Source organism: Salmo salar, chromosome 12 (genome assembly GCF_965601325.2).
Source record: "Salmo salar chromosome 12, fSalSal1, whole genome shotgun sequence".
In the NCBI taxonomy this organism is placed as follows: Eukaryota; Metazoa; Chordata; class Actinopteri; order Salmoniformes; family Salmonidae; genus Salmo; species Salmo salar.
The window spans coordinates 36,521,933-36,548,101 of NC_138302.1; the positions used below are offsets into that span (position 1 = coordinate 36,521,933).

General features: G+C 42.0%; 1 protein-coding gene and 1 pseudogene across 1 annotated transcript in view; one reads left to right on the forward strand and one right to left on the reverse strand.

Annotated features, from left to right (window-relative positions):
- Positions 1–3,781: 3,781 nt before the first annotated feature.
- On the reverse strand, positions 3,782–7,738 carry LOC106564968 (vitamin D(3) 25-hydroxylase-like; annotated as a pseudogene).
- Positions 7,739–13,351: 5,613 nt separating this feature from the next.
- The window catches only part of LOC106564832 (nidogen-1), a 66,096-nt gene continuing 53,278 nt past the window's right edge, over positions 13,352–26,169 (forward strand). The window contains exon 1 of the mRNA XM_014131267.3: positions 13,352–13,695. Coding sequence (XP_013986742.2) covers positions 13,492–13,695 — 204 coding nt within the window. The 5' untranslated portion in view covers positions 13,352–13,491. The remainder of the gene's footprint in view (positions 13,696–26,169) is intronic.

Consider the following 26,169-nt stretch of genomic DNA (forward strand, 5'->3'; position numbering starts at 1 on the left):
CTACTGCAGTGAAGTTAGCTTTATATTGAAGATTCTGACTTTACTCATCAATACCTCAACAGAACATGCCAGGAAAATTATAGAAATGTAATTCTAAATCAGCTGACAATAGCGAACAAGTTACACCCCTTGTTTTAACATATTTACTTTTTGGAGGCAAAATGTAGCTAAAACATTGCTCTCCTCTGCTCCAAGGGGTAAGGGACCCATTTTAAAACAGAAACGCTTACTATAGCATGTTAATGAACAATGTCAATATCATCTCAACCACAGACATACCCAGATAACACATTTTGGTTCTGGCAACGGTCCCTGAAGGTTGTGGGAACGTTCCCTGAATGTTGCACCAACGTTCCCTAAAGGTTTAAACAGATGGTTTTCTTAACGTTCTTATAACGTTCTCTTTTGGTTTTACAAAGATAGCGGGGCACGTTCTCTGAAGGTTACACTGTAGGCAACGTTCTCTGAAGGTTCTGGGAATGTTCTCTGAAGGTTAACAATGTTCCCTAAAGGTTCAAAATTCTTAACACACACACACAGGATGGCACAATTAAATATTAACAATTAATTCTTATATTTATACCAATTATCCCACTGAAGACATTTTTTTTTTAAAGTATACTACGTCATAACTGACTTTATATGGGCAATAAAAAATAAAAGTTTCAAGTCTTCCAAGACTTAAAAAGAACTGATGATATTGGACAGAGGGAATGTTAGTGATGTTCCAACGAAATTACAGTTAACAAAAATGACCCTTAATCCAGTATAAACTAATGTATAGAATGTATTATACAAGTTAAAATCACAAATTCTACAGCAAAACGGCAGAGTTATGTTTTAATTAAGTGATAATGCCCGAGTAGCCGCTGTTTGGAGGATATATTGGCACGGCCTGAGACCAAGTCAAATCGTGCCAATATATCCTCTAAACACCGGCTTCGAGGGCATTATCACTTTTATACAACGGGTTACCAACATATATAAATAATGTTTGACATATTTTTATTAACAAAACTTATTTAGATTAATTTATTCATGCTATTTCATCCTTCCACAAGAAATAGTCCCGACACAAATCTAGGGTTGCTACCCAAGCCGGCTGGTCGTTCTTTCTATCTGTTAGGTTGCCAGAGACGCAACCCAGTCGTTCAGTCTTTTTGTTCTGTATCTATGGACGCAACCCAGATCTAAATGTTCCATTGCCATATTGGCTGGCAATGTTCTTATCCCTTGCAAGCTAGTCAACTACGGCTAAATTACGGTCACGCCAAACAGTGCAGCCAGAATAACAAGAAAGTAGCTGCATTTGCATTTGTTTAAGTTGTTTTCTAGTGATATTTATTTGGATACGTCCATAACAATGAGCTAATGATGCACGATTTCACCTGGCATAGAAAATGTGCTCTCTCTCGTCAGGACACTGTTGCTCGAGAGCTAGCCAACAACACAGCTAACACAATCATTTTAAACTGAAGCTGGAAAGACTACAAACTAGCTGCACATTGTTTGGTTTGACCTGTTTTCTATTGCTAGTTCTTTGTATATATCCATAAAAATTATGTTGATTCATGATCTCGAACTGGCTGAGAAAAGCTGTCTACCTGTCTGTCTCATCCCAACACGTTCATTACTATGGGACAGGTGGAGATCGAATTTGAATATTGAAACAATTTAGCAAATGTCGGAGAGACAGACAGCAAGGTTTATACAAATCTCCGATGTTGAAAACTAAATGTTAGTCTAAAAGAAATGGAAGATAATGTCTACATGCTTTTTATAGTGGAGATCAAGTTTATAAATTGCCTGGCTGGGCTGATGAGACAGGGGATTGCACAGGCAGATGGAACAGAGTAAATAGGCATTTTAACATCATAGATTTAGCCGGTGGTAACTTGTGGAGTAGACACCGGCTGGAATGCGGTTTTGAGCAATCAGCATTCAGGATTAGACCCACCTGTTGTATAAGTAGTAAAACTAACAATGACTAAATAACCCATGCCTTCTGCGAATGCTATAAAGTCCAAAAGTTTTGGGCAGAGTTAGAAAGTTGTCTGTCAGAAGTATCAAAATGTAAATGTACTTTTAATCCGTCTGAGCAGATAGGTCTGGCCAGATGTGATGACGTTGATGTTTGTGTGCTGTTGTTTGGATGTGCATGTTTAGTATTGTTTTAAAAAATGTAGAATTTTAACAGTTAACACTAATTTTAGTTAACAATTCAGAAATCTGCAACCTGGTGACTGCCTCCTGAAGCTGGTTGAGAGAATGCGAAGAGTGTCCAAAGATGTCAAGTCAAACGGTGGCTAAATATATCTTTATTTGTTTAACACTTTTTTGCTTACCACATGATTCCTTATGTGTTATTTCATCGTTTTGATGTCTTCACTATTATTCTACAATGTAGAAAATAGTCCAAATAAAGAAAAACCCTTGAATGAGTAGGCGTGTCCGAACTTTTGACTGGTACTGTATATGAATGTATTTTCACATTTCTTTTGAATGTTCCTAATTTAGAGTCACTACAGTGTACCTCTGGTACTGCAGACATTGTTGTTTTCTGAGCTGACATTTTTAATAAATGTTTAATATACATTTAAATAAAAGTGAGAATCAAACTTGTATTGTTTTTTCAATGACTACACCACAATTGAACAAAACAGGTGTGATTCAGTATAGATCAAGAACACTTTCATGGTCTGTCTGCCTCCTTTCTCTGCTCTGCCTCTTCACCTTTTTGACCTGAAGGACCTGTAAGTTCCATACAATCAATGCAATGGCAACAAATGTAAGTTAAACATGGCCTGCTAGGACACCGTAATGTTAACGGCTAGTTATATAGATTACCGGTATTGCCATGACTTTGATAGTTTTGAAAATGTTAGTTTACATTCTTTTTGCCTGGAAGCATTCTTTTTCTCATGAATATCTGTCTCTGCCAAGTTAGCTTTCTTCTTTGCTCTGTCATATGAGTAAAAAAATAACATCTGGTTACAAATAATTCTTCAATGGTTATTTGTTTGAAATGAAATGCCACACCCAAATGTAAAGTATCATACTGGACATACCCTATTAGATGGTCATACTGAATCCAGATTTCATATATACTATCACTTTCAAAACATATTCACTTTACCTGTGGTCTCCAGAATTCTGGCCCATTGTATCATTTTCTACGTCTTGTCTGGTCGTTCACAGTTTTGACCTTTTTCGGGGATACCTTTTTTGGTCCAGTAGCAATACACAACCTGATGAAGAGGTTACAGTTTATTTAAATTATAAGCCACAGAAATAACTACTTTTTGACATTAATTTCATAGCACCCTCTTGAATTGCCCCGTTTTTCTTCTACATTGTTGTACAGCAGTGTGTGGACGCCCTAAAAATGCAAATAATGTTAGCTAGCTAGCTATCAACCTCAAACCTAGGAGTTATAGATGCAGTTAAGGGGATAGGAGGACATAAAATCAGAGGTCCACCTTTTAAAAAAATCCAAATCACATGTTTTTAGCAATTAGTTGTCAGTAACAGAAACACAAAACCAATGCTTTTAACAAGGTATGTATTACAAAATCCATGCAAGCATACTGAAAGATCTAGTTTGTGAATGATCATTCCTATATCTGATCCTTACAGAAGCTGACACAGATTATAAGGCATTCAATGGTGGGTTACACATTATTGAAAACGACTTATTTGACTAGTTACTAAAGTTAAGGTGAATTATTACAGAATAAGATCTGTAGCTGTCTGGCAGAACTAGTGCTCTCTTGTGGGTAGTTCACCCTCTCTCGCTGCTCCTCAGGCGCACTCCCAGGCGGAAGGGCTTTTGAGACTGTGTCCCACCAAAGATGAGGCTGAAATCTGGGACACCTCCATTTTCAGGTCAGACGAATCGGAAACGCCGAAGCAATGTCACTAGAACCAGGAAGAGCTCCATACGTGCTAACCCCTCCCCCAGACACACACGAGATCCTGGGGAACACACACACGGCTATCAATGAGAACAACATTTCACTCATACCTTCATATGCATGCAGCCTGGCATTTTATGTCAACATATTCTCCTGTCTCTGTACAACATACTATCACTTATAAGCCATAGATATTGATGCTTTTGCAAAAAGACACCTGCTGAGAATGACAGAAAGGCTTCTGGTTTCACAAACTCTCCAACCTCGTTGAGGAAGTTTTCAGGGTTGAACTCGTGAGGGAATTTCCACTGGCCTTCTTCATGCATCACCGAAGACAGGTTAGGAATTACCATAGTTCCCTGGAACAGATGAGGGAGAGAGGGATTAAGGGTGCGAAGGAGAGGTGGAGAGGTACACTAAAGACTGAGACAGCACCCGTCATGACATCACTCCCTCTAGCCCAGGCGACCTTTATAGTTCTAAGGTCAACAACAGGCAGCATATCAGTCGTCATGGTAATGCTCACCTGGGGCAGCTGGTAGCTGTGTAGTTGCGTGTCGCTGCAGGTAGTACGGAACACGCCAAGAGAAACGGTGTCACTCATGTGCTGTACCTCATGGATCATGGCTTGAACATACGGCATTGCATGTCTGTCCTCAAACGAAGCGTCTGCACGTCCCTCAAGAACGTCGGCGATCTCTCGGTAACAGCGATCTGGGACAAACGCGCACTCTTTGCCCGGGATTCAATCCGATCAAGTTTTGTAGAACAATTTCCTATTTAGCTGACATATGCAGTGTTTACCGTGAATGCGGACACATTGTCTACAAGCGCCATCGGATTGAATGAAATGTATGCCAGTGTGTGTGTCGTGTGTGTATTTCCTCACCCTGTACATGCTGGTTGGTCATCAGGTGTAGCACGGCAGAGCGGAGGGTGTTGGAAGTGGTGTCTGTCCCAGCCATGAACAGATCAAGTAGTAGAACACCATCTGAGTGTCATTAAATGTGGAGCCTCCATCAGCTGTCTGAAACACACTCATACACGCACACAGACACCAAAGGCCTCTACATTAAATTCTGCTCCATCCTGTAAAGTACTTCCTCCTCTTCCACCAGCCCAATAAAAATGTTTGCCCTTCTCACGGAAGTCATACCAAAGACTCTAAAAATGCCTCTCTGATTGGCAGATGGACTCAGGGTAAAGTCCTGCGACAGACTAGTGTTCTATCCAGGGGTTCTACATCAAGCTGCTTAATGCTACAGAAACAGGAGACAGGCTCCTGCCCCATGGACCGTTCAGGTTTACTTGTACAAGGCTACTTAATTACTATATATCTTATCTTATTTACTTCTAGAACACTAGTTCTATTGTTGTCCTACCTTGTCAATCTGGTCCAGGTAGCAGTCAAGGAGGTCTCTGGGCTCTCCCATGACCCTTGAACTTTTGTGCTTGGTCACAATCTTCTTGATATGTTCCTTCATTTGATTAAATTTGTGTGAAACGTTCCTGAAGGGAAAATGGAGGGGCCTCAAGACCGATATGATTCCATAGAGCTACAAAAGTTAGATTGGAGGAAATGGATGTAAAACAGAGGGGAATGTGGATCAGTGTGTCATGTCTAGCACAGAGAGTTCAGTGAGGATCATGTACACTCTAAAAAAAAGGTTCCATCTAGAACCTAAAAGGATTCTTTGGCTGTCCCCATAGGAGAACACTTTGAAGAACACCTTTGAAGAACACTTTTGGGATCAGCGTAGAACCCTTTCCACAGAGAGTTCTACCTGGAACCCAAAAGGGTTCTACCTGGGAACAGCCGAAAGAACCATTTTGGAATCCTTTTTTTTTAGTAAACATGGAGTGGCACAGGGCTTAGACTGTACCATGGCCCAAGGTCCGAAAGCTTCTTTGGTCAACTCCTCTAAGCTCTGGATGAGGGTGAGGATGACCGGGTCGTCGTATTCGAACCTCTCTCCGAAAATCAGCGAGCAGATGATGTTAGACTCAGTCAGATGGAACAGGTGCTGAGGGTCCGTCGAACCGCCTACCAGGACACAGCAACGGTCACCACACCAGGCAATACACACAGACCAGGTAAGAACAACGATCACAGAGCTACTGAATTGAACACACTGACAGGATAGATAAAGTAACAATCCCCACAGTCTTTATACCTAATGTTAAAACAAGTATAGTAAATATAGTCATACTGGGAGTATTACTGAGAGGATCTTATTTCTGTGAAGTTTGTGTGATTTATGGAACCTTGTTACAACTACAAGGGGTTAATAGTGTAATTGTTTGATACAGTATTTGGAGGACCTTTGGGGTGGATACTAAGCGCTGATAATGACATGAATATGTACGGTGATGATTGTGATTACTAGGGCGTTGTGTGTGTGGGACTGTACCAGCACTGCTCTCCAGCTCAGTGCAGATGTGGGACACCTCCTCTAGGATGCCCATTTCCATGGAGCGTTTGCCCAGACCAAATTGTCTCAGCGTGGTCAGAGCAAAGCGCCGGTGGTCCCTCCAGCTGCAGCCATAATTGGCCAGGGCGATCCCTGATCAACACACACACATACAAACACACACGGAGCATACATGGGTCGGGCTCACGGTCTCATGCCTACTACTTTAAAATCAGTGCCACCCTCAGCCCAAGGGGGGATTTCCTATTGGGCTAATTCCTGTATCCTGTTTCCTATTGGGCTAATTCCTGTATCCTGTTTCCTGTTTCCTATTAGGCTAATTCCTGGTCTCCCATGGAAGATACCGCTGGTGGTGCACACACACACACACACACACACACACACACACACACACACACACACACACACACACACACACACACACACACACACACACACACACACACACACACACACACACACACACACACACACACACACACACACACACACACACACACACACACACACACACACATTACAAAATGGGTCAAGGACCTACGACTTTGCTTTCGAAGAGGTGGCTGATGAGAAGATGGGTTGGTCGTCCAGCATATTCCTCTGCGTGTGTCACCAGTGCTTCACGAACCACCTCCAGGCCATTCAGAACCACAGCAGGCCGTGAGCCGATGTACAGACTGAACACGTTACCATAGCGCCTCTTCAGCTGAAGCACAGAAGGAGAGGGACAGGGGGAGTATTTATTGTGGGAATATAATGTGGGACTTTTCTTTTGAAATGCTATTCAGGCACTTGGGAGAAAATGCAAGGGTTGATGGATAAGCTTTCAGTCTTGCGTTTTAGTGGTTCCAGGAGTAACTCTTGGCTGACTACTATTATTTTGTCCCTTTACAAGTTGCGTAGCACTCTGATATTAAACATTGAGTCGCAGTGTCAATTGGTTTCCTCATTATGTGAAATAACAAAAAAAAGCTCAACCTTATTCACAACATATCTATACACTGTTATTAGTGTGTAATAACACCATTTCTTCCCAGGATAATAAAGTGTTTCCCTTTCCCTAGAATTTTACGGTTTAGAAATAACGGAAAGCGTGGTTTTTATCCACAATTTTCACTAATTATTTTAAAACATTAGACTAAATTACATAAATATTTCTGTTTATTGTCAAATGAATTAATCATTGTCTTTTGTTGAAATTGTGTATTGACATTCCAACCTTTTTGAGTATTTTCTAGTCCAATTGCGGCATGATTGCGCTGTTTGTATCCGTTTGCATCAGTTTCAGAGTTCCAGAGTGCTGTGCAGTATGTGGAGGCCAGTGCCAATGCCAGTCAGGTGTCTGGGTACCTTTGCTGCCCCCTGACATGGGAGCGGTTGAAGAATAGTCATCCCGTCAATCAGGAAGTGAGCCAGCTCAAGAGACCTCAACTGTCATCCCCTGAGCTAAATCTGTGTAGCATGTGGAGGCCAGGGCCAAGGTTGTCAGGTGTCTGTGTACCTTTCCTGGAAGCGGCTGAGGGACAGTCTCGATCAGGAACTGAGAAAGTCAGAGGCCTAGACTGAAGCAGCAGCGAGAGGCCTGCTGGTATGTCAGATAAGGTGTTTGCCAGCAAGGGGCGCAAGAGAGCATATAGCCAGAGTGAAGAGGGATGAGACCCCAGATCGCAAGAAAGGCGAGGGACCATAGTCACTGATATTCACCCATTAATATGCACACATCAGGGTGGGGGTCAATTCCATTCAATTCAATTCAGTCAAATCAGAAAGTAGGCTGAAATCCCAGTTTCCATTAAAACAATTTCTTAAAGCAAGGCATTGAGGAGTATTGGAATGGGAAGTAGAAAGTCAGTTTATTTCCTAAATTGAGAGAAATTAAAAGGAATTGACTCCAACCCTGGCACACGTATACAAAGGCACACACATACACACGCACACACACACACAAGTAAATATTTTTGTAATAAATATTTTATTAGCAAACAATCAGTCAGTGATGTGTTTTTATTCACCAGTTATATTTGAGTTAAAGTAAACATCTGTCAGTAAAGACTGCACTGTGCGTCAGATTGCCCATGCCCTGATAGGAATAGAGAGGATGGTACAATACTACCTTTGAATGTAGTGACTACATGTGAAAAACAGATAAATGTAGCTTTCATTTAAATCAAAAAGCAAATATATCACACAAAAAAAGAGATAATGAAATGATCCTCATCCATTCAAATGGATTGTTAAAGGCTCTTTGACATTACATTTCAGACACAAGTCAGCAGGTTGCAGTGTCAAATGAAAAAGAAAGACAACAACAAAAAATAACTACAGTATGTTTATAGTACCTTTACATTTTTATTCTCTCCCTTATATTCATTTGCTTAACTAGTTCATCAGGTTTGGAAAAAGAAAACTGCGACCTGCCATTGCAACACTACTCTATGTTGCACACATATTATATAGTTATTTTGCAATTGTTTGCAATTGTTTACAATCTGTTACTTAACTTGGAACAAAATGTCGGTTGAAGGTTAACATAGGCAATACTTTTCAGCTGTTAAATATATTGGCATGATGCTCTACTCAACAGTGTTGTTGTTTACATTTTAATATTCAGCAGACTCTCTTTTGTTAAGTGCCTTGCTCAAGCGTTCATCAACAGATATTTCACCTAGTCGGCTCGGGGATTCGAAACAGCAATCTTTCGGTAACAGGTGGTGTGCCGAAAATCTCCCCCCTGTCAGAATCCCCCCCCCCCCCCTTCATTGCTGCAACTTGCTTGCTAGTTGAGATTTCTGCTCTTCACTCAGTTGTCAGTTTAGCCTACATTTCACTGATCTTAGTAGCAGAAAGCATTTGTTATTTGTGTCCTTCAAGGCAGCTGTCAATGATCACGTTAGGCTGCATATCATTTTATTTTTGATGCGGTTTGATCGCGGGGGAGGCACTAGTAATGTCTGAAGTTTTTAGTTTGGCTGTTTGAAGGACTAATTTCAAGTGTATTAGTCTATAAATAAATCTCTTTGCCAAAATTCGTCATCTCTCCCATGTCTTATTCGACTAGTAGTTGTTCTGAAACGTTTATTGCTTGCCTACATTTTACTCCCTCCTCTATGTTTAATATAACATACATACATTAATTATTAATTTTGGTTGCCTATCCTGATGTCAAGTTTGTTCTATAGAAAGTATTTCACTCTGACGTGTGACATAGAAAGTATTTGACTCTAGTGACAAAATTAAGGAAATTAGAAGGGGTTTCGGGGAGGATGTCGGCAAGGCCATTTTCTAGCCTGCTGAAATTCTCTCCCATCTTCTAATTTTCCTAATTATGTGGCTAGAGTCAAATACTCTCTGTGGCACACACTACTAGTCTTGGTCATGTGACCTACTGGACTCAAACAAGGTTCAGAATGTCCACTGACTACCGTTCTATATTGCACACCCTTTAGTTTGTTCATTTTCATCTCACACGCTTTTACATTAATTCTGTAAACTTTAGAATTTCAATAGCCCCTTGGTGATGTGACCTACTGACCTCAAACAAGGTTCAGAATGTACACTTAGTGGGCCTACACGTTGCACACCTTCTTGTCTGTCCATTTTCTCACATGATTTTACATGAATTTGCCTGCTCTGCTCCCCTGAAGGACAGTGTCACTTACACACCTATTCACTTGGGCCTTCTCCCTGGGGCCTTCCTGACCTCCAGGCAGCCCCCCATTGACCTGGTGACCTCTGACTTCGGGCCTCCAGGCCAACACTCCCTGCCCGCCTGCCTGTCCTCTCCCTGGGCCTGAGAGTGTATAGCTTACTCCCTGGAACTACAGACCTCCAGGCCTCCACACCTACTCTCCCTACCCGGTCAACACCCTTCTCCCTTGGCCTTAGAGTATAACTTACACCCTGGAATTACTAAGACGTCTATAGTCCCGCTGTCAGGAACCACGTGCACATGGTAACCCGAAACAGGCTCTGTGCACCTGATAACCCAAAACAGGCTCTGTGCACCTGGTAAGCCGAAACAGGCTCTGTGCACCTGGTAAGCTGAAACAGGCTCTGTGCACCTGATAACCCAAAACAGGTTCTGTGCACCTGGTAAGCTGAAACAAGCTCTGTGCACCTGGTGACCCACCCACTTTTTTCCCTACTCCAACCTCCACAGCCTGGGTTCCCCACAAACATGCAGTGCGCATCAGGAGAGGGGCGGCACTCCAACACCATCACTAACGGCTCTACTCACCTGCCAAAAGAGGCTATCCCGGGCCAACCGAAGACCCGCGCCACTACGGTAACATTACGTTTAGGGGGGATTTTGACTTAGAGGCGTTCAGTCATAATCCCACAGATGGTAGCTTCGCACCATTAGCTCCTCAGCCAAGCACATACACCAAATGTCTGAACCTGCGGTTCCTTTCGTACTGAGCAGGATTACTACAGGTGGGTACGCTCCTTTGAATTTCATCAAGTTGACATTCAGTGATCCATGCCCAGTGGGAACCTAGGCTTCTTCTGTCCGTTTTAGGAGTCCACAGCAAATCAATGGTACTACCCACATCAGATGTAGGCCTCCCTCCCCAGACAAGCTGGAGATACCTCTCGCCTCTTCGTAGGGCATGAGCCAGATACATGCAATACCCTATCACTGCAGGGCCAATGGGTTTAGTCTCCGCCTCGAGTCTAGTGAGCGTTGAGGAGACCTCCCCACTTACAATGTGTGGTGTCCCGCACTCAGGCAAGCCTGAGGCCTGGTAGTGTCAGCTAATGTTAAGGCGACCCGCCGGAGACCCCCCCCCCCCAGCGAACGTAGCTGGGGAGATCCGCGAGAAGGGCCCAGCGTGCATCCAAAGTTGCTGCTGCCAACCATCGGAACCAACCCCCCACTGGCCCGCCGACAGACACAACCCTGACAAACCTCCGCACGCTGCCCCTTGCGAGACCACACACGAGAGACCGCGATATGGTCCGCATAACGAACTTCCAACGGTGGCGAGAGGAGGGCGACGGAGCGACTGCTCCCCCAGCTGCGGCTCAAGCCCCACTTTGCACCACAGCCTGACCGACCCAGCCCTTAGAGCCAATCCTTATCCTGAAGTTACGCATCTGACTTGGCAACTTCCCTTTTTAATTTGTAATTTTTATTTCACCTTTATTTAACCAGGTAGGCTAGTTGAGAACAAGTTCTCATTTACAACTGCGACCTGGCCAAGATAAAGCAAAGCAGTGCGACAGAAACAACAACACAGAGTTACACATGTAATAAACAAACATACAATCAATAATACAATAGAAAAAGTCTATATACAGTGTGTGCAAATTAGGTGGGATAAGGGAGGTAAGGCAATAAATAGGCCATAGTGGTGAAATAATTACAATATAGCAATTAAACACTGGAGTGATAGATGTGCAGAAGATGAATGTGCAAGTAGAGATACTGGGGTGCAAAGAAGCAAAATAAATAAATAAATAACAGTATGGGGATGGGGTAGTTGGATGGGCTATTTACAGATGGGCTACGTACAGGTGCAGTGATCTGTGAGCTGCTCTGACAGCTGGTGCTCAAAGTTAGTGAGGGAGATATTTATTCTCCAGCTTCAGTGATTTTTGCAGTTCGTTCCAGTCATTGGCAGCAGAGAAATGGAAGGAAAGGCGGCCAAAGGAGGAATTGGCTTTGGGGGTTACCAGTGAAATATACCTGCTGGAGCGCGTGCTATGGATGGGTGCTGCTATGGTGACCAGTGAGCTGAGATAAGGCGGGCTTTACCTAGCAAAGACTTATAGATGACCTGGAGACAGTGGGTTTGGCGATGAATATGAAGCGAGGGCCAGCCAATGAGAGCATACAGGTCGCAGTGGTAGGTGGTATATGGGGCTTTGGTGACAAAATGGATGGCACTGTAATAGACTGCATCCAATTTGTTACGTAGAGGCCTTACCTACATTGTTATAACATGCCAGAGGCTGTTCACCTTGGAGACCTGTTGCAGATATGGGTATGGCTCAGCTTGAGATTTACACCATCTCCCCCGGATTTTCAAGGGCCAGTGAGAGCTCACCGGACACTGCCGGAACCGCAATGCTTTCCAGGGCTTGGGTCCCTCTCTCGGGGTCAACCTATTCCAGGGCGCCCTGCCCTTCACAAAGAAAAAATAACTCTCCATGGGGCTCCCACCAGCTTCTCCGGGATCGGTCGCTTTTCCACACTGGACGCCTCACGGCGCCCGTCTCTGCTAGTCCATGGACATTCTGAAAGTAGTTTGAGGTCAGTAGGTCACATGAGGTGTGCAATGTGTAGGGTGTGCAATGTGTAGGCCCACTAATTACACAGTCTGAACCTTGTTAGAGGTCAGTAGGTCACATGACCAAGGAGCTATTGAAATGCTAAAGTTAACTAAATTAATGTAAAATCGTGTGAGATGAAAATGGACAAACCAAAGGGTGTGCAATATAGAACGGTAGCCAGTGGACATTCTGAACCTTGTCAATAGGTCACATGACCAAGGAGCTATTGAAATTAGAAACATTGATAAACATTGAAAATTAATGTCAATTTGCATGAGATGAAAATGGACAAACTAAAGGGTGTGCAATGTGTAGGCCCACTGATTGTACATTCTGAACCTTGTTAGAGGTCAGTAGGTCATATGATCAAGGAGCTATGGAAATTTTAATGTAAAAAAGCGTGTACTTTGTTTACGCTCCCTAACTAATTCAACTATGAATACAAAATGCCGCACACATTTCCATATGTTTATTCGCTTTGGAAAGCGAATTAATGTCCAAATCTTGAAAATAAGACACGTGCATTGTTGTGCGCAATTTTTCCAACATCATGACATTTATTAGGACTCCGTGGCTCAAGTGGATTGAAGGTTATTGAGGTTTGAAAGCGTGAATATCCGATCTGAAACTGATTTTACCTCGGTGGAAAGCTGCATGTGAGGCAGGCAACCCCGCGCAAGAGTGTCCCATGCAAATTTCTCTGCTTTCTCCAACTCCACCCTCCCTTTATATTGTCTTTTGCTACCGCCGATTCATTCCGTTATTGTGCGCCCTGATGTGTGCACCGCATCGGAACCGCTTTGGCGAACTGGGTAGCAAAGCATATAGGTCAAAACTAATAAAAGTTCTGGGCATAGCCGTATTTAAACATGGATCTTCATCAACGAGGTTGGTTAGGATGGGCAACTCTGTTTGCCATTGCGTTATCAGTGAACAGTTTGAGCAAACGCGACATGTTTGATTATGGAGAGCAAGCTGGAGACCAACTGTTGGAGCAGGGGACCGACCAAACTCAAGCATTTATTTTGAACCAGTCAATGTTCTTCTTCGATGGCGCATATGACACTGTTTATGTGAGTATAATTAGGTTTTATGCGCATGCGAAAATAGTAGCTTAATTATACACGAGAATAGCTGCAAAATATATCAATGGCAACCTTGCACAGCCATCAATTATGATATTCACGTGCATGTTGACTGTTGAGAACCCCTTCCTATGCATCCATTGTGATAGGCTATTTTGTCCATGAAAGATAGCTAACAAACCAATTACATCCTATGTTCTCAATTAGTTTACCATCTCATGCATGTGCCACATTTCACATCATTCAAAATCTGTTCACATATTAAAGTACTCTTTGATGATAATCAAATTAGCATAAATTGCTCAAATCCCATGAATTGGGGGGATGAAAGGCCATGTGGAATGTTGCTGGGAGGGTTTGGAATGTCAGTCAGTTCATTATGTGACTGATAAGGCTATCAATGCCCATCTTCATAAACAATGGCTTGGCTCTGTGCCTCCTTATACTGTAGAATATCACATACCAACAAATCATGTGATGATGGTTGATAGAGAATGATACATTCATTGATCCACAAATGTCTTTAGTTTAGAATGGTTCAGATCTTCCCAAGCACCTGAAAGTTGCCCAAAATGTCACATTGGCAATTGTCACCCCTTTCGTCCCCAAATGTCCATCTCTCTCTCTCTCTCTCTCTCTCTCTCAATTCAATTCAAGGGCTTTATTGACATGGGAAACATATGTTAACATTGTGAAAGCAAGTGAAGTATATAATAAACAAAAGTGAAATAAACAATACAAATTAACAGTAAACATTACACTCACAGAAGTTCCAAGTTCTCTCTCTCTCCTACATCTTTGTATGATGTATCTACTTCATTATAAATGAATTCCCCTTTAGCTATGGACCCCAGACAGTGCAGTGTAAGGGTTAATTAACCCAAACAATGACTAGTCTGTTCATTAAAAAGCGCTGAGCCCTATTGTTGAAGATTGACAAAACATTCAATCAAATCAAATCAAATGTATTTATATAGCCCTTCGTACATCAGCTGATATCTCAAAGTGCTGTACAGAAACCCAGCCTAAAACCCCAAACAGCAAGCAATGCATGTGAAAGAAGCACGGTGGCTAGGAAAAACTCCCTAGGAAAGACTCCCTAGAAAGGCCAAAAACCTAGGAAGAAACCTAGAGAGGAACCAGGCTATGAGGGGTGGCCAGTCCTCTTCTGGCTGTGCAGGGTGGATATTATAACAGAACATGGTCAAGATGTTAAAATGTTCATAAATGACCAGCATGGTCAAATAATAATAATCATAGTAGTTGTCGAGGGTGCAACAAGCACGTCCGGTGAACAGGTCAGGGTTCCATAGCCGCAGGCAGAACAGTTGAAACTGGAGCAGCAGCACGGCCAGGTGGACTGGGAACAGCAAGGAGTCATCATACCAGGTAGTCCTGAGGCATGGTCTTAGGGCTCAGGTCCTCCGAGAGAAAGACAGAAAGAGAGAAAGAGAGAATTAGAGAAAGCATATTTAAATTCACACAGGACACCGGATAAGACAAGAGAAATACTCCAGATGTAACAGACTGACCCTAGCCCCCCGACACATAAACTACTGCAGCATAAATACTGGAGGCTGAGACAGGAGGGATCAGAAGACACTGTGGCCCCATCCGATGATACCCCCGGACAGGGCCAAACAGGCAGGATATAACCCCACCCACTTTGCCAAAGCACAGCCCCCACACCACTAGAGGGATGTCTCCAACCACCAACTTACCGTCCTAAGACAAGGCCGAGTATAGCCCACAACGATCTCCGCCATGGCACAACCCAAGGGGGGGCGCCAACCCAGACAGGAAGACCACGTCAGTGACTCAACCCACTCAAGTGACGCACCCCTCCCATGGACGGCATGGAAGAACACCAGTAAGCCAGTGACTCAGCCCCTGTAAAAGGGTTAGAGGCAGAGAATCCCAGTGGAAAGAGGGGAACCGGCAAGGCAGAGACAGCAAGGGCGGTTCGTTACTCCAGCCTTTCCGTTCACCTTCACACTCCTGGGCCAGACTATACTTAATCATAGGACCTACTGAAGAGATAAGTCTTCAGTAAAGACTTAAAGGTTGAGACTGAGTCTGCGTCTCTCACATTGGTAGGCAGACCATTCCATAAAAATGGAGCTCTATAGGAGAAAGCCCTACCTCCAGCCATTTGCTTAGAAATTCTAGGGACAATTAGGAGGCCTGCGTCTTGTGACCGTAGCGTACGTGTAGGTATGTACGGCAGGACCAAATCGGAAAGATAGGTAGGAGCAAGCCCATGTAATGCTTTGTAGGTTAGCAGTAAAACCTTGAAATCAGCCCTTGCCTTAACAGGAAGCCAGTGTAGGGAGGCTAGCACTGGAGTAATATGATCACATTTTTTGGTTCTAGTCAGGATTCTAGCAGCCGTATTTAGCACTAACTGAAGTTTGTTTAGTGCTTTATCCGGGTAGCCGGAAAGTAGAGCATTGCAGTAGTCCAGCCTAGAAGTAACAAAAGCATGGATTAATTTTTCTGCGTCATTTTTGGACAGAAAGTTTCTGATTTTTGCAATGTTACGTAGATGGAAAAAAGCTGTCCTTGAAACAGTCTTGATATGTTCTTCAAAAGAGAGATCAGGGTCCAGAGTAACGCCGAGGTCCTTCACAGTTTTATTTGAGACGACTGTACAACCATCCAGATTAATTGTCAGATTCAACAGAAGATCTCTTTGTTTCTTGGGACCTAGAACAAGCATCTCTGTTTTGTCCGAGTTTAAAAGTAGAAAGTTTGCAGCCATCCACTTCTTTATGTCTGAAACACAGGCTTCTAGCGAGGGCAATTTTGGGGCTTCACCATGTTTTATTGAAATGTACAGCTGTGTGTCGTCCGCATAGCAGTGAAATTTAACATTATGTTTTCGAATGACATCCCCAAGAGGTAAAATATATAGTGAAAACAATAGTGGTCTTAAAACGGAACCTTGAGGAACACCGAAATTTTGAATTGATTTGTCAGAGGACAAACCATTCACAGAGACAAACTGATATCTTTCCGACAGATAAGATCTAAACCAGGCCAGAACTTGTCCATGTAGACCAATTTGGGTTTCCAATCTCTCCAAAAGAATGTGGTGATCGATGGTATCAAAAGCGGCACTAAGATCTAGGAGCACGAGGACAGATGCAGAGCCTCGGTCTGACGTCATTAAAAGGTCATTTACCACCTTCACAAGTGCAGTCTCAGTGCTATGATGGGGTCTAAAACCAGACTGAAGTGTTTCGTATACATTGTTTGTCTTCAGGAAGGCAGTGAGTTGCTGTGCAACAGCTTTTTCTAAAATTTTTGAGAGGAATGGAAGATTCGATATAGGCCGATAGTTTTTTATAATTTCTGGATCAAGATTCGGCTTTTTCAAGAGAGGCTTTATTACTGCCACTTTTAGTGAGCTTGGTACACATCCGGTGGATAGAGAGCTCTTTCAGTAGTTTAGTTGGAATAGGGTCCAGTATGCAGCTTGAGGGTTTGGAGGCCATGATTATTTTCATCATTGTGTCAAGAGATATAGTACTAAAGCACTTTAGTATCTCCCTTGATCCTAGGTCCTGGCAGAGTTGTGTAGACTCAGGACAATGGAGCTTTGGAGGAATACCCAGATTTAAAGAGGAGTCTGTAATTTGCTTTCTAATGATCATGATCTTTTCCTCAAAGAAGTTCATAAATGTATTACTGCTGAAGTGAAAGCCATTCTCCATTTGCGAAGGCTGCTTTTTAGATAGCTTTGCGACAGTATCAAAAAGAAATTTCGGATTGTTCTTATTTTCCTCAATTAAGTTGGAAAAATAGGATGATCGAGCAGCAGTGAGGGCTCTTCGATACTGCACGGTACTGTCTTTCCAAGCTAGTCGGAAGACTTCCAGTGTGGTGTGGCGCCATTTCCGTTCCAATTTTCTGGAAGCTTGCTTCAGAGCTCGTGTATTTTCTGTATACCAGGGAGCTAGTTTCTTATGACAGATGTTTTTAGTTTTTAGGGGTGCAACTGCATCTAGGGTATTGCGCAAGGTTAAATTGAGTTCCTCGGTTAGGTGGTTAACTGATTTTTGTCCTCTGATGTCCTTGGGTAGGCAGAGGGAGTCTGGAAGGGCATCAAGGAATCTTTGGGTTGTCTGAGAATTTATAGCACGACTTTTAATGCTCCTTGGTTGGGGTCTGAGCAGATTATTTGTTGCGATTGCAAACGTAATAAAATGGTGGTCCGATAGTCCAGGATTATGAGGAAAAACATTAAGATCCACAACATTTATTCCATGGGACAAAACTAGGTCCAGAGTATGACTGTGGCAGTGAGTAGGTCCAGAGACATGTTGGACAAAACCCACTGAGTCGATGATGGCTCCGAAAGCCTTTTGGAGTGGGTCTGTGGACTTTTCCATGTGAATGTTAAAGTCACCAAAAATTAGAATATTATCTGCTATGACTACAAGATCCGATAGGAATTCAGGGAACTCAGTGAGGAACACTGCATATGGCCCAGGAGGCCTGTAAACAGTAGCTATAAAAAGTGAGTGAGTAGGCTGCATAGATTTCATGACTAGAAGCTCAAAAGACGAAAACGTCATTGTTTTTTTTTTTGTAAATTGAAATTTGCTATCGTAAATGTTAGCAACACCTCCGCCTTTGCCGGATGCACGGGGGGTATGGTCACTAGTGTAACCAGGGGGTGAGGCCTCATTTAACACAGTAAATTCATCAGGCTTAAGCCATGTTTCAGTCAGGCCAATCACATCAAGATTATGATCAGTGATTAGTTCATTGACTATAACTGCCTTGGAAGTGAGGGATCTAACATTAAGTAACCCAATTTTGAGATGTGAGGTATCACAATCTCTTTCATTAATGGCAGGAATGGAGGAGGTCTTTATACTAGTGAGATTGCTAAAGCGAACACCGCCATTTTTAATTTTGCCCAACCTAGATCGAGGCACAGACACGGTCTCAATGGGGAAAGCTGAGCTAGTGGCAGACTCTGACTGTGCTAGTGACAGACGCTGACTGTGCTAGTGGCAGACTCCACTAAGCTGGCAGGCTGGCTAACAGCCTGCTGCCTGGCCTGCACCCTATTTCATTGTGGAGCTAGAGGAGTTAGAGCCCTGTCTATGTTCGTAGATAAGATGAGAGCACCCCTCCAGCTAGGATGGAGTCCGTCACTCCTCAACAGGCCAGGCTTGGTCCTGTTTGTGGGTGAGTCCCAGAAAGAGGGCCAATTATCTACAAATTCTATCTTTTGGGAGGGGCAGAAAACAGTTTTCAACCAGCGATTGAGTTGTGAGACTCTGCTGTAGAGCTCATCACTCCCCCTAACTGGGAGGGGGCCAGAGACAATTAATCGATGCCGACACATCTTTCTAGCTGATTTACACGCTGAAGCTATGTTGCGCTTGGTGACCTCTGACTGTTTCATCCTAACATCGTTGGTGCCGACGTGAATAACAATATCTCTATACTCTCTACACTCGCCAGTTTTAGCCTTAGCCAGCACCGTCTTTAGATTAGCCTTAACTTCGGTAGCCCTGCCCCCAGGTAAACAGTGTATGATCGCTGGATGATTAGTTTTAAGTCTAATACTGCGGGTAATGGAGTCGCCAATGACTAGGGTTTTCAATTTGTCAGAGCTAATGGTGGGAGCCGTCGGCGTCTCAGACACCACAACGGGAGGAGTAGAGACCAGAGAAGTCTCGGCCTCCGACTCCGACTCGCTTAATGGGGAGAACCGGTTGAAAGTTTCTGTCGGCTGAATAAGCGACACCGGTTGAGCATTCCTACAGCGTTTCCCTCCAGAAGCCATGAGAAAGTTGTCCGGCTGCGGGGACCGTGCGAGGGGGTTTATACTAATGTTACTATCTGTACTTACTGGTGGCACAGACGCTATTTCATCCTTTCCTACACTGAAATTGCCCTTGCCTAACGATTGCGTCTGAAGCTGGGCTTGCAGCACAGCTATCCTTGCCGTAAGGCAATCGTTCTCCTGTATATTATAAGTATAACGACTGCAATTAGAAGGCATCATGTTAATGTTACTTAGCTTCGGCTGTTTGAAGTCCTGACGAACCATGTCCAGATAAAACCTCCGGGGTGAAAAAGTTGAATGAAAAAAGTTGAGTGAGGGAAAAAGTAAAAATATACGGTAATGAAAAAGTAAAAAACCGTCAGTTAGCAAAGTAAGAGAAGACTGGTCAAGACTGGTCAAGTTCCACACAAACAGCCAGAAGGTCCAGGTAAACTCATCCCTATGCCCCATTAGAAAGCTTTGTCTGTGACGTGACCCGCCTTTTGTCGGATCAAAAGACAGAGACGGCACAGAGAACTAATGAGGTCCCCACACAGCAGGACTATTGTGTGATTTATCTCCAAAGAGGCTACAGAGTGACCTTAAAGCTCAGACACACCGGTATGATTGTCAAACGTTTGTCTGCCGACTGTACTTAGCACCTCAGAACAGTGTCGGTAGTCAATCTCTTTTGTGTTCACACAGCAAAGACCTTGGAAGGTGTCAGCCACTCAGCCTTGTTAAAATACTCCAAACCAGAAGGTGGCAGTAGCGTTGTTTGGCAATGCATATCCATGTGTATTGCTTATGGCCTAGATTTGAAGCTACTGTATCTGCGCTAATGTTGCTAGATAACTACAGTACCTAGCAAGATGACGAAGAAACTATTTAATTCACTCTCCATAATCGCATACTGCCAGTGCCAGCCCATAGCAAAATGTTTAGCAAGCTAGATAACATTAGCATATACGCTAGCTAGTACAACATAGCTAGCTAGCTTAGGACACTGCACTAACTTAAAAAAACAGGTGGATCAGCTTAATATTGCGGAAAGATTGTTGCTTCCATCAATGTAATTGTTTGCATCATTTCCAATCCCCCATATATTTTTGGGGTAAAACTATGTATCCATATACATACACATATGCATACATATACAATATATACATACACATACCTATATAGATATTCATACTTTTTAAAGAATATACCTTTATTATTCCCCGCAAACCCTACCACCCTTCCCCCAATTGGAGTAAACTAATAAACACTTAGGCTTCTACCTTCAGTTTATATAGCTTATACACATTTTACAGACACAATCTATTTTACAATAGTTATATTTTGTTTGTTTTTAGTCCTTCCTCTATTTCTGATGTCCATTCAGTTTGATTTCTATTTGTAACTGTGCTATTTCACAACATTTCTGAACCTATATACATTTTACAGACCCCGTATGTTTTACATTTGTTATCTTGTTATTAGTCCCAGCCTTCAGCTCCATTCAACCCCTCCCATCTATCTCTCAACATCATCCATTTTGGATTTCTATTTGCCATATATTTTTTCAACTGTGCTGTGATGCTTCACAAAAGTACTGAACCTTTCTATTCTCATAGCTTCTACAGATTGTAAATTAAAAATAAACATTTTTGCTAAAATAATTATTATATTATTGATTGACTGACTATGGCTTTTCAAATCACACAGTATTGCTATCTGCAGCGTTAGTTCTAGGCAAATGTTGCAATTCTTCAGCCATTCCTGGACATGTGACCAAAAATGAGCTACATATGGACAATACCAAAATAAATGATCTAATGACTCTGCTTCCTCACAGCAAAATCTGCAGAGCTGGGAATATTGTATCCCCCATATATATAACATTCTATTGGTTGCAAGAATTTTGTATAATAATTTAAATTGAAAAATTCGAAGTTTTGAATCCGGCGTTGTTTTGCGTATCAATTCATAAACCATGTGCCATGGAATGGGTACATCGAAAATCTCTTCCCAACTATTTTGCAATTTATATGGCATAGCTGTCAGTTTTTTGTTCCTTAAATGAAATTGGTATATGTTTTTATTTATCACACTTTTCTTTAACCATTTATGTTCTTTAATACAGGGCCGACATACAAGTTCCTTACTTTTTTCCCCTTCTACTTGCCCCTTCCATTTTTGTGGTAATGCTGCAATTAATTGGTTGTAATTTAGGGTAGAGCAGACATTTCCATATGTCTGTGTTAGCTGCATGTGTGACATAACTCCACCAGTCCTATTTATGATACCATTCACTAAAATTATACCTATTTTAAACATTTCTTCGAAAAATATGTTTTTTTTAATCAGTTAGTATATTTGAGTTTAACCACAATATTTGTTGTATTATTTGTTCTGTCTTTTCAGGTGGATTAAACTGAAATTGCAACCAACTTTCTAAGGCTTGTTTAAAAAATAACGATATTTTGGAGATTATTTCCTTTCAAACAACCGAAAGTGAGCAGGTGTAATCTGAATAAAGGGAAAAAGGCCATTCTTGAACATAGGATGAGACATTCCTACCAATTTACTAGAGAACCAGTTTTGATTTAAGAATAACTTTTGTATGACTGATACCTTTAGTAAGATGTCTAATGCTTTAATATTTAATCATTTCTGCCCTCCGGATTCATGTTCGTTATATAAATAGGCCCTTTTAATTTTGTCTGGCTTGCCGTTCCAAATAAAATTGAATATATTTTGTTCATATAATATAAAAAGCAGGTCACTAGGTGTAGGCAAAACCATAAGCAAATAGGTAAACTGTGATATGACTAAAGAGTTAATCAGGGTGATTTTTCCACAAATAGACAGGTATTTTCCTTTCCATGGAACAAGATCTTATCTATTTTTGCTAACTTTCTATAAAAATGTATTGGAGTGAAATAATTTATTTCTTTTGGGATTTGTATACCAAGTATGTCCACATCTCTGTCAGACCATTTAATTGGTAAACTACATGGTAATGTAAAATTAGAATTTTTTTTGTGATCCAATACGTAATATTATAATTTGGTTTTAATCCAGAGAGGATAGCAAAAGTATCTAGTTCCTCTATGAGGCCGTGGAGAGATTCTAATTGTGGTTTTAAAAGAAAACATGAATCATCAGCGTATATTGACACCTTAGTTTTTAAGCCACGGATTTCTAATCCCTTAATATTATTGTTTGATCTGATTTTAACAGTTAACATTTCGATGGCAATAATAAATAGATATGCCGATGGTGGACAACCTTGTTTCACTCATCTAGATAGTTTAAAACTTTCTGAGATGTAGCCATTATTTACTATTTTACACCTAGGGTTACTATATATAACGTTAACCCATTTTATAAGAGATTCCCCAAAATTGAAATATTCTAGGCATTTATATATAAACTCCAGTCATACTTTATCAAAAGCCTTTTCAAAATCAGCTATGAAAACCAGGCCTGGTGTCCACGATATTTCATAGTATTCTATTGTTTCCAGTACTTGTCTTATATTATCTCCAATGCATCGACCATGTAAAAAAAACCTGTCTGATTAGGATGAATAATATCTGACAATACTTTTTTAATTCTATGCGCCAAGCATTTTGCCATGCATTTTGCTAGAATTTTTGCATCACAACACTAAAGTGTAAGAGGTCTCCAATTGTTTTAATGGACTGGATCTTTATATATACCACTTGGGTCTTGTTTCAGTAATAATGATATCAGACCTTCTTGTTGCGTGTCTGATAATCTACCATTTATATAGGAGTGGTTAAAACATGCTAATAAAGGTCCTCTGAGTATATCAAAAAAAGTTCTGTATACTTCCACTGGTATGCCATCCAGCCCTGGAGTTTTCCCAGTGCACTGCACTAACTTGGCAGCTAACACATGCATCTGTTTCATGGAAACTAGCTAATACATTGTGATTTAATTATAATGACAATACTAGCTACAGTGGTTAGCTAGCTTGGAGGAAGTAATTAGTGTTGTATGCATTGCGTCTATGCACTTGGCTAGCTACCATCCCATAGCCTACATTGCATATGAAATGTGACTGTCTCATCCCTGGATGTACGGAGAAAAAAGATGGATGAGAGAATGCAAAGAGTGTGCAAAGCTGTCATCAAGGCAAAGGGTGGCTACTTTGAAGAATCTCAAATATAAAATATATTTTGATTTGTTTAACACTTTTTGGGTTACTACATGATTCCATATGTGTTATTTAAAAGTTTTGATGTCTTCACTATTGTTCTACAATGTAGAAAATAGTAAAAATAAAGAAAAACCCTTGAATGACTAGGTGTGATCAATTTTATGTTATTTTAAATGGACAAAAGATGTGCTTTTTTTCCAAAACAAGGATATTTCTAAGTGAACGGCTGTGTATATATTTTTATTTTGTTGATCGCAATGGAATCATGCATAGCATGTTTTTTCTGTTCAGTTTTGATCTCATTTCCTTCTAACCCCCCCCCACACACACACACACAAAAATCCCAGAATGTTTCAATGCATGACAGCGAACGGAAGAGGAAAATCTTTTGCAAATGTTGTATAGTCACTGGTGTGAGTTTGTTTAAGATAAATCAGAATGGCGTTTTCCTGCTTGCACATCACCATCGCGGTCTGTTGCGTGTCATCTGTAAGATTCAGCAACGAGCTCTAAGGTCTGCTTTCCTCCCACCAAACTCTGCTCCCACACCCCCTTGTGCATGTGGGATTTCCCCTTCACTCTCAATCGCAGTCTGTCGAGCTTCAGCAAATGCCGAGAGCTACCCCTCCCTCCATCCTTCGCTTCCTTCGCTCTCTCCCTCGGTTTCTTCCCTCTTTCCCTCTCTCCCTCCTGGTCGAGGCTGTGTTGCTCTAGTCGGTGCCTTTCCAGCTGTCCCAGCAGCTGTCTTTGAAATTGCCCCCCGACACACACACACACACACACACACACACACACACACACACACACACACACACACACACACACACACACACACACACACACACACACACACACACACACACACACACCTCCAGGAGGGAATGTTTAGATGTTGGCAGAGGGGTAGAGGGTGGACATGTATGTGTGAGTGGGGGGTTGGGGAGTTTCATTCTTTCAGTGCTCTGTAGGAGTGGGAGAAGAGTGTGTTTGTCCATTAGATTGTTTGTTCAGGAAGAAAAAAAAATATTCTGGTGTTTTGCGACTTGTTATATTCTGGGTGTTAAAGTGCATTGAGGTGGTCAATGTTGATTCTCTAACTCAGTGAACTTCTGACTAACTATATAATGGCAAGCATTTCGCTACACTAACAATAACATTTGCTAACCATGTGTATGTGACCAATAAAATTGGATTTTGACACTTTCCTAATATTGAGTTGCACCCCCCTTTTTTGACCTCAGGACAGCCCTTAATTCGTCAGGGCATGGACTCTATAAGGTGTCGTAAGCGTTCCACAGGGATGCTGGCCCATGTTGACTCCAATGATTCTCACAGTTGTGTCAAGTTGGCTGGATGTCCTTCGGGTGGTGGACCATTCTTGATACACATGGGAAACTGTTGAGCATGAAAAATCCAGCAGCGTTGCAGTCCTTGACACAAACCGTTGCACCTGGCATCTACTACCATACCCCTCTGAATGGCACACATACACAATCCATGTCTCAATTGTCTCAAGGCTCCTGTCTCCTTACCTTTATCTACACTGATTTAAGTGGATTTAACAAGTGACATCAGTAAGGGATCATAGCCTTCACCTGGATCCACCTGGTGAGTCTACGTCATGGAAAGAGGATGTGTTCTTAATGTTTTGTACACTCAGTGCATATTTAAGTGCACCTTATTTAATATATCAGGCTTTTAAAATGCAATATTGGTGCACAATTTCTACTTAAGATATCAAATGGACGCAAAAGGCACTCTATTCGTGGAATGACCCAGGTAATCATTTTTCAGTGGGAATCTTAAGGATTTATCCACGAACAATGCCATTATTAGACTAACACATCTGTAAAGCTGGACAGGAGGCAAGACTGCTTGGTTCGTCTTTTTTCTCTCTCTCTCTCTCTCTCTCTCTCTCTTTCTCTTTCTCTGTCTAAAAAACAAGTAGTTGGTTCATCTTCTCACTTCCTCTTCTCTCTGTCTCTCTGTCTCTCTGTCTCTCTCACTCTGCTTGTTTTTCCACTCAACTGATAATTATGATCTCAAGTGTCTGTATGATGTAACCAAGATGCTGTTCCTGTTCGTACCTCTCAGGAAAGCTTTACAGCGTTCTTTGCATAACTTTACAGCCTTGAACTTCACAGTTTTCTCTTGGGTGCGCTTTTCCAGACCCAGAGTAAACCTATATTCCTGGACTAAAAAGTCATTTTTTAAGCCCACGTATCCAGATTAAGCCCGCTACTGGATTCTGAAAGCATGCTCAGTGGAGAATGTCAGATTCTCTATTGAGCAGGCTTTCAAAATCCAGGAGTGGCTTAATTTGGGTACGTGGAAAGGTTCTCTTAAAGTGATATTGGTAATGCCTACGGGCGGCTTTAGCTTGATGTCCAAGACCATAACCGAAACAAAGAGAAGGGCTTCCTGTCTTTTCAACCCCTGGAGGACTTTAAGCCAAATTCTTGTCACATTGCAGCCAAGCGACTCCTGCACTACAGGCATT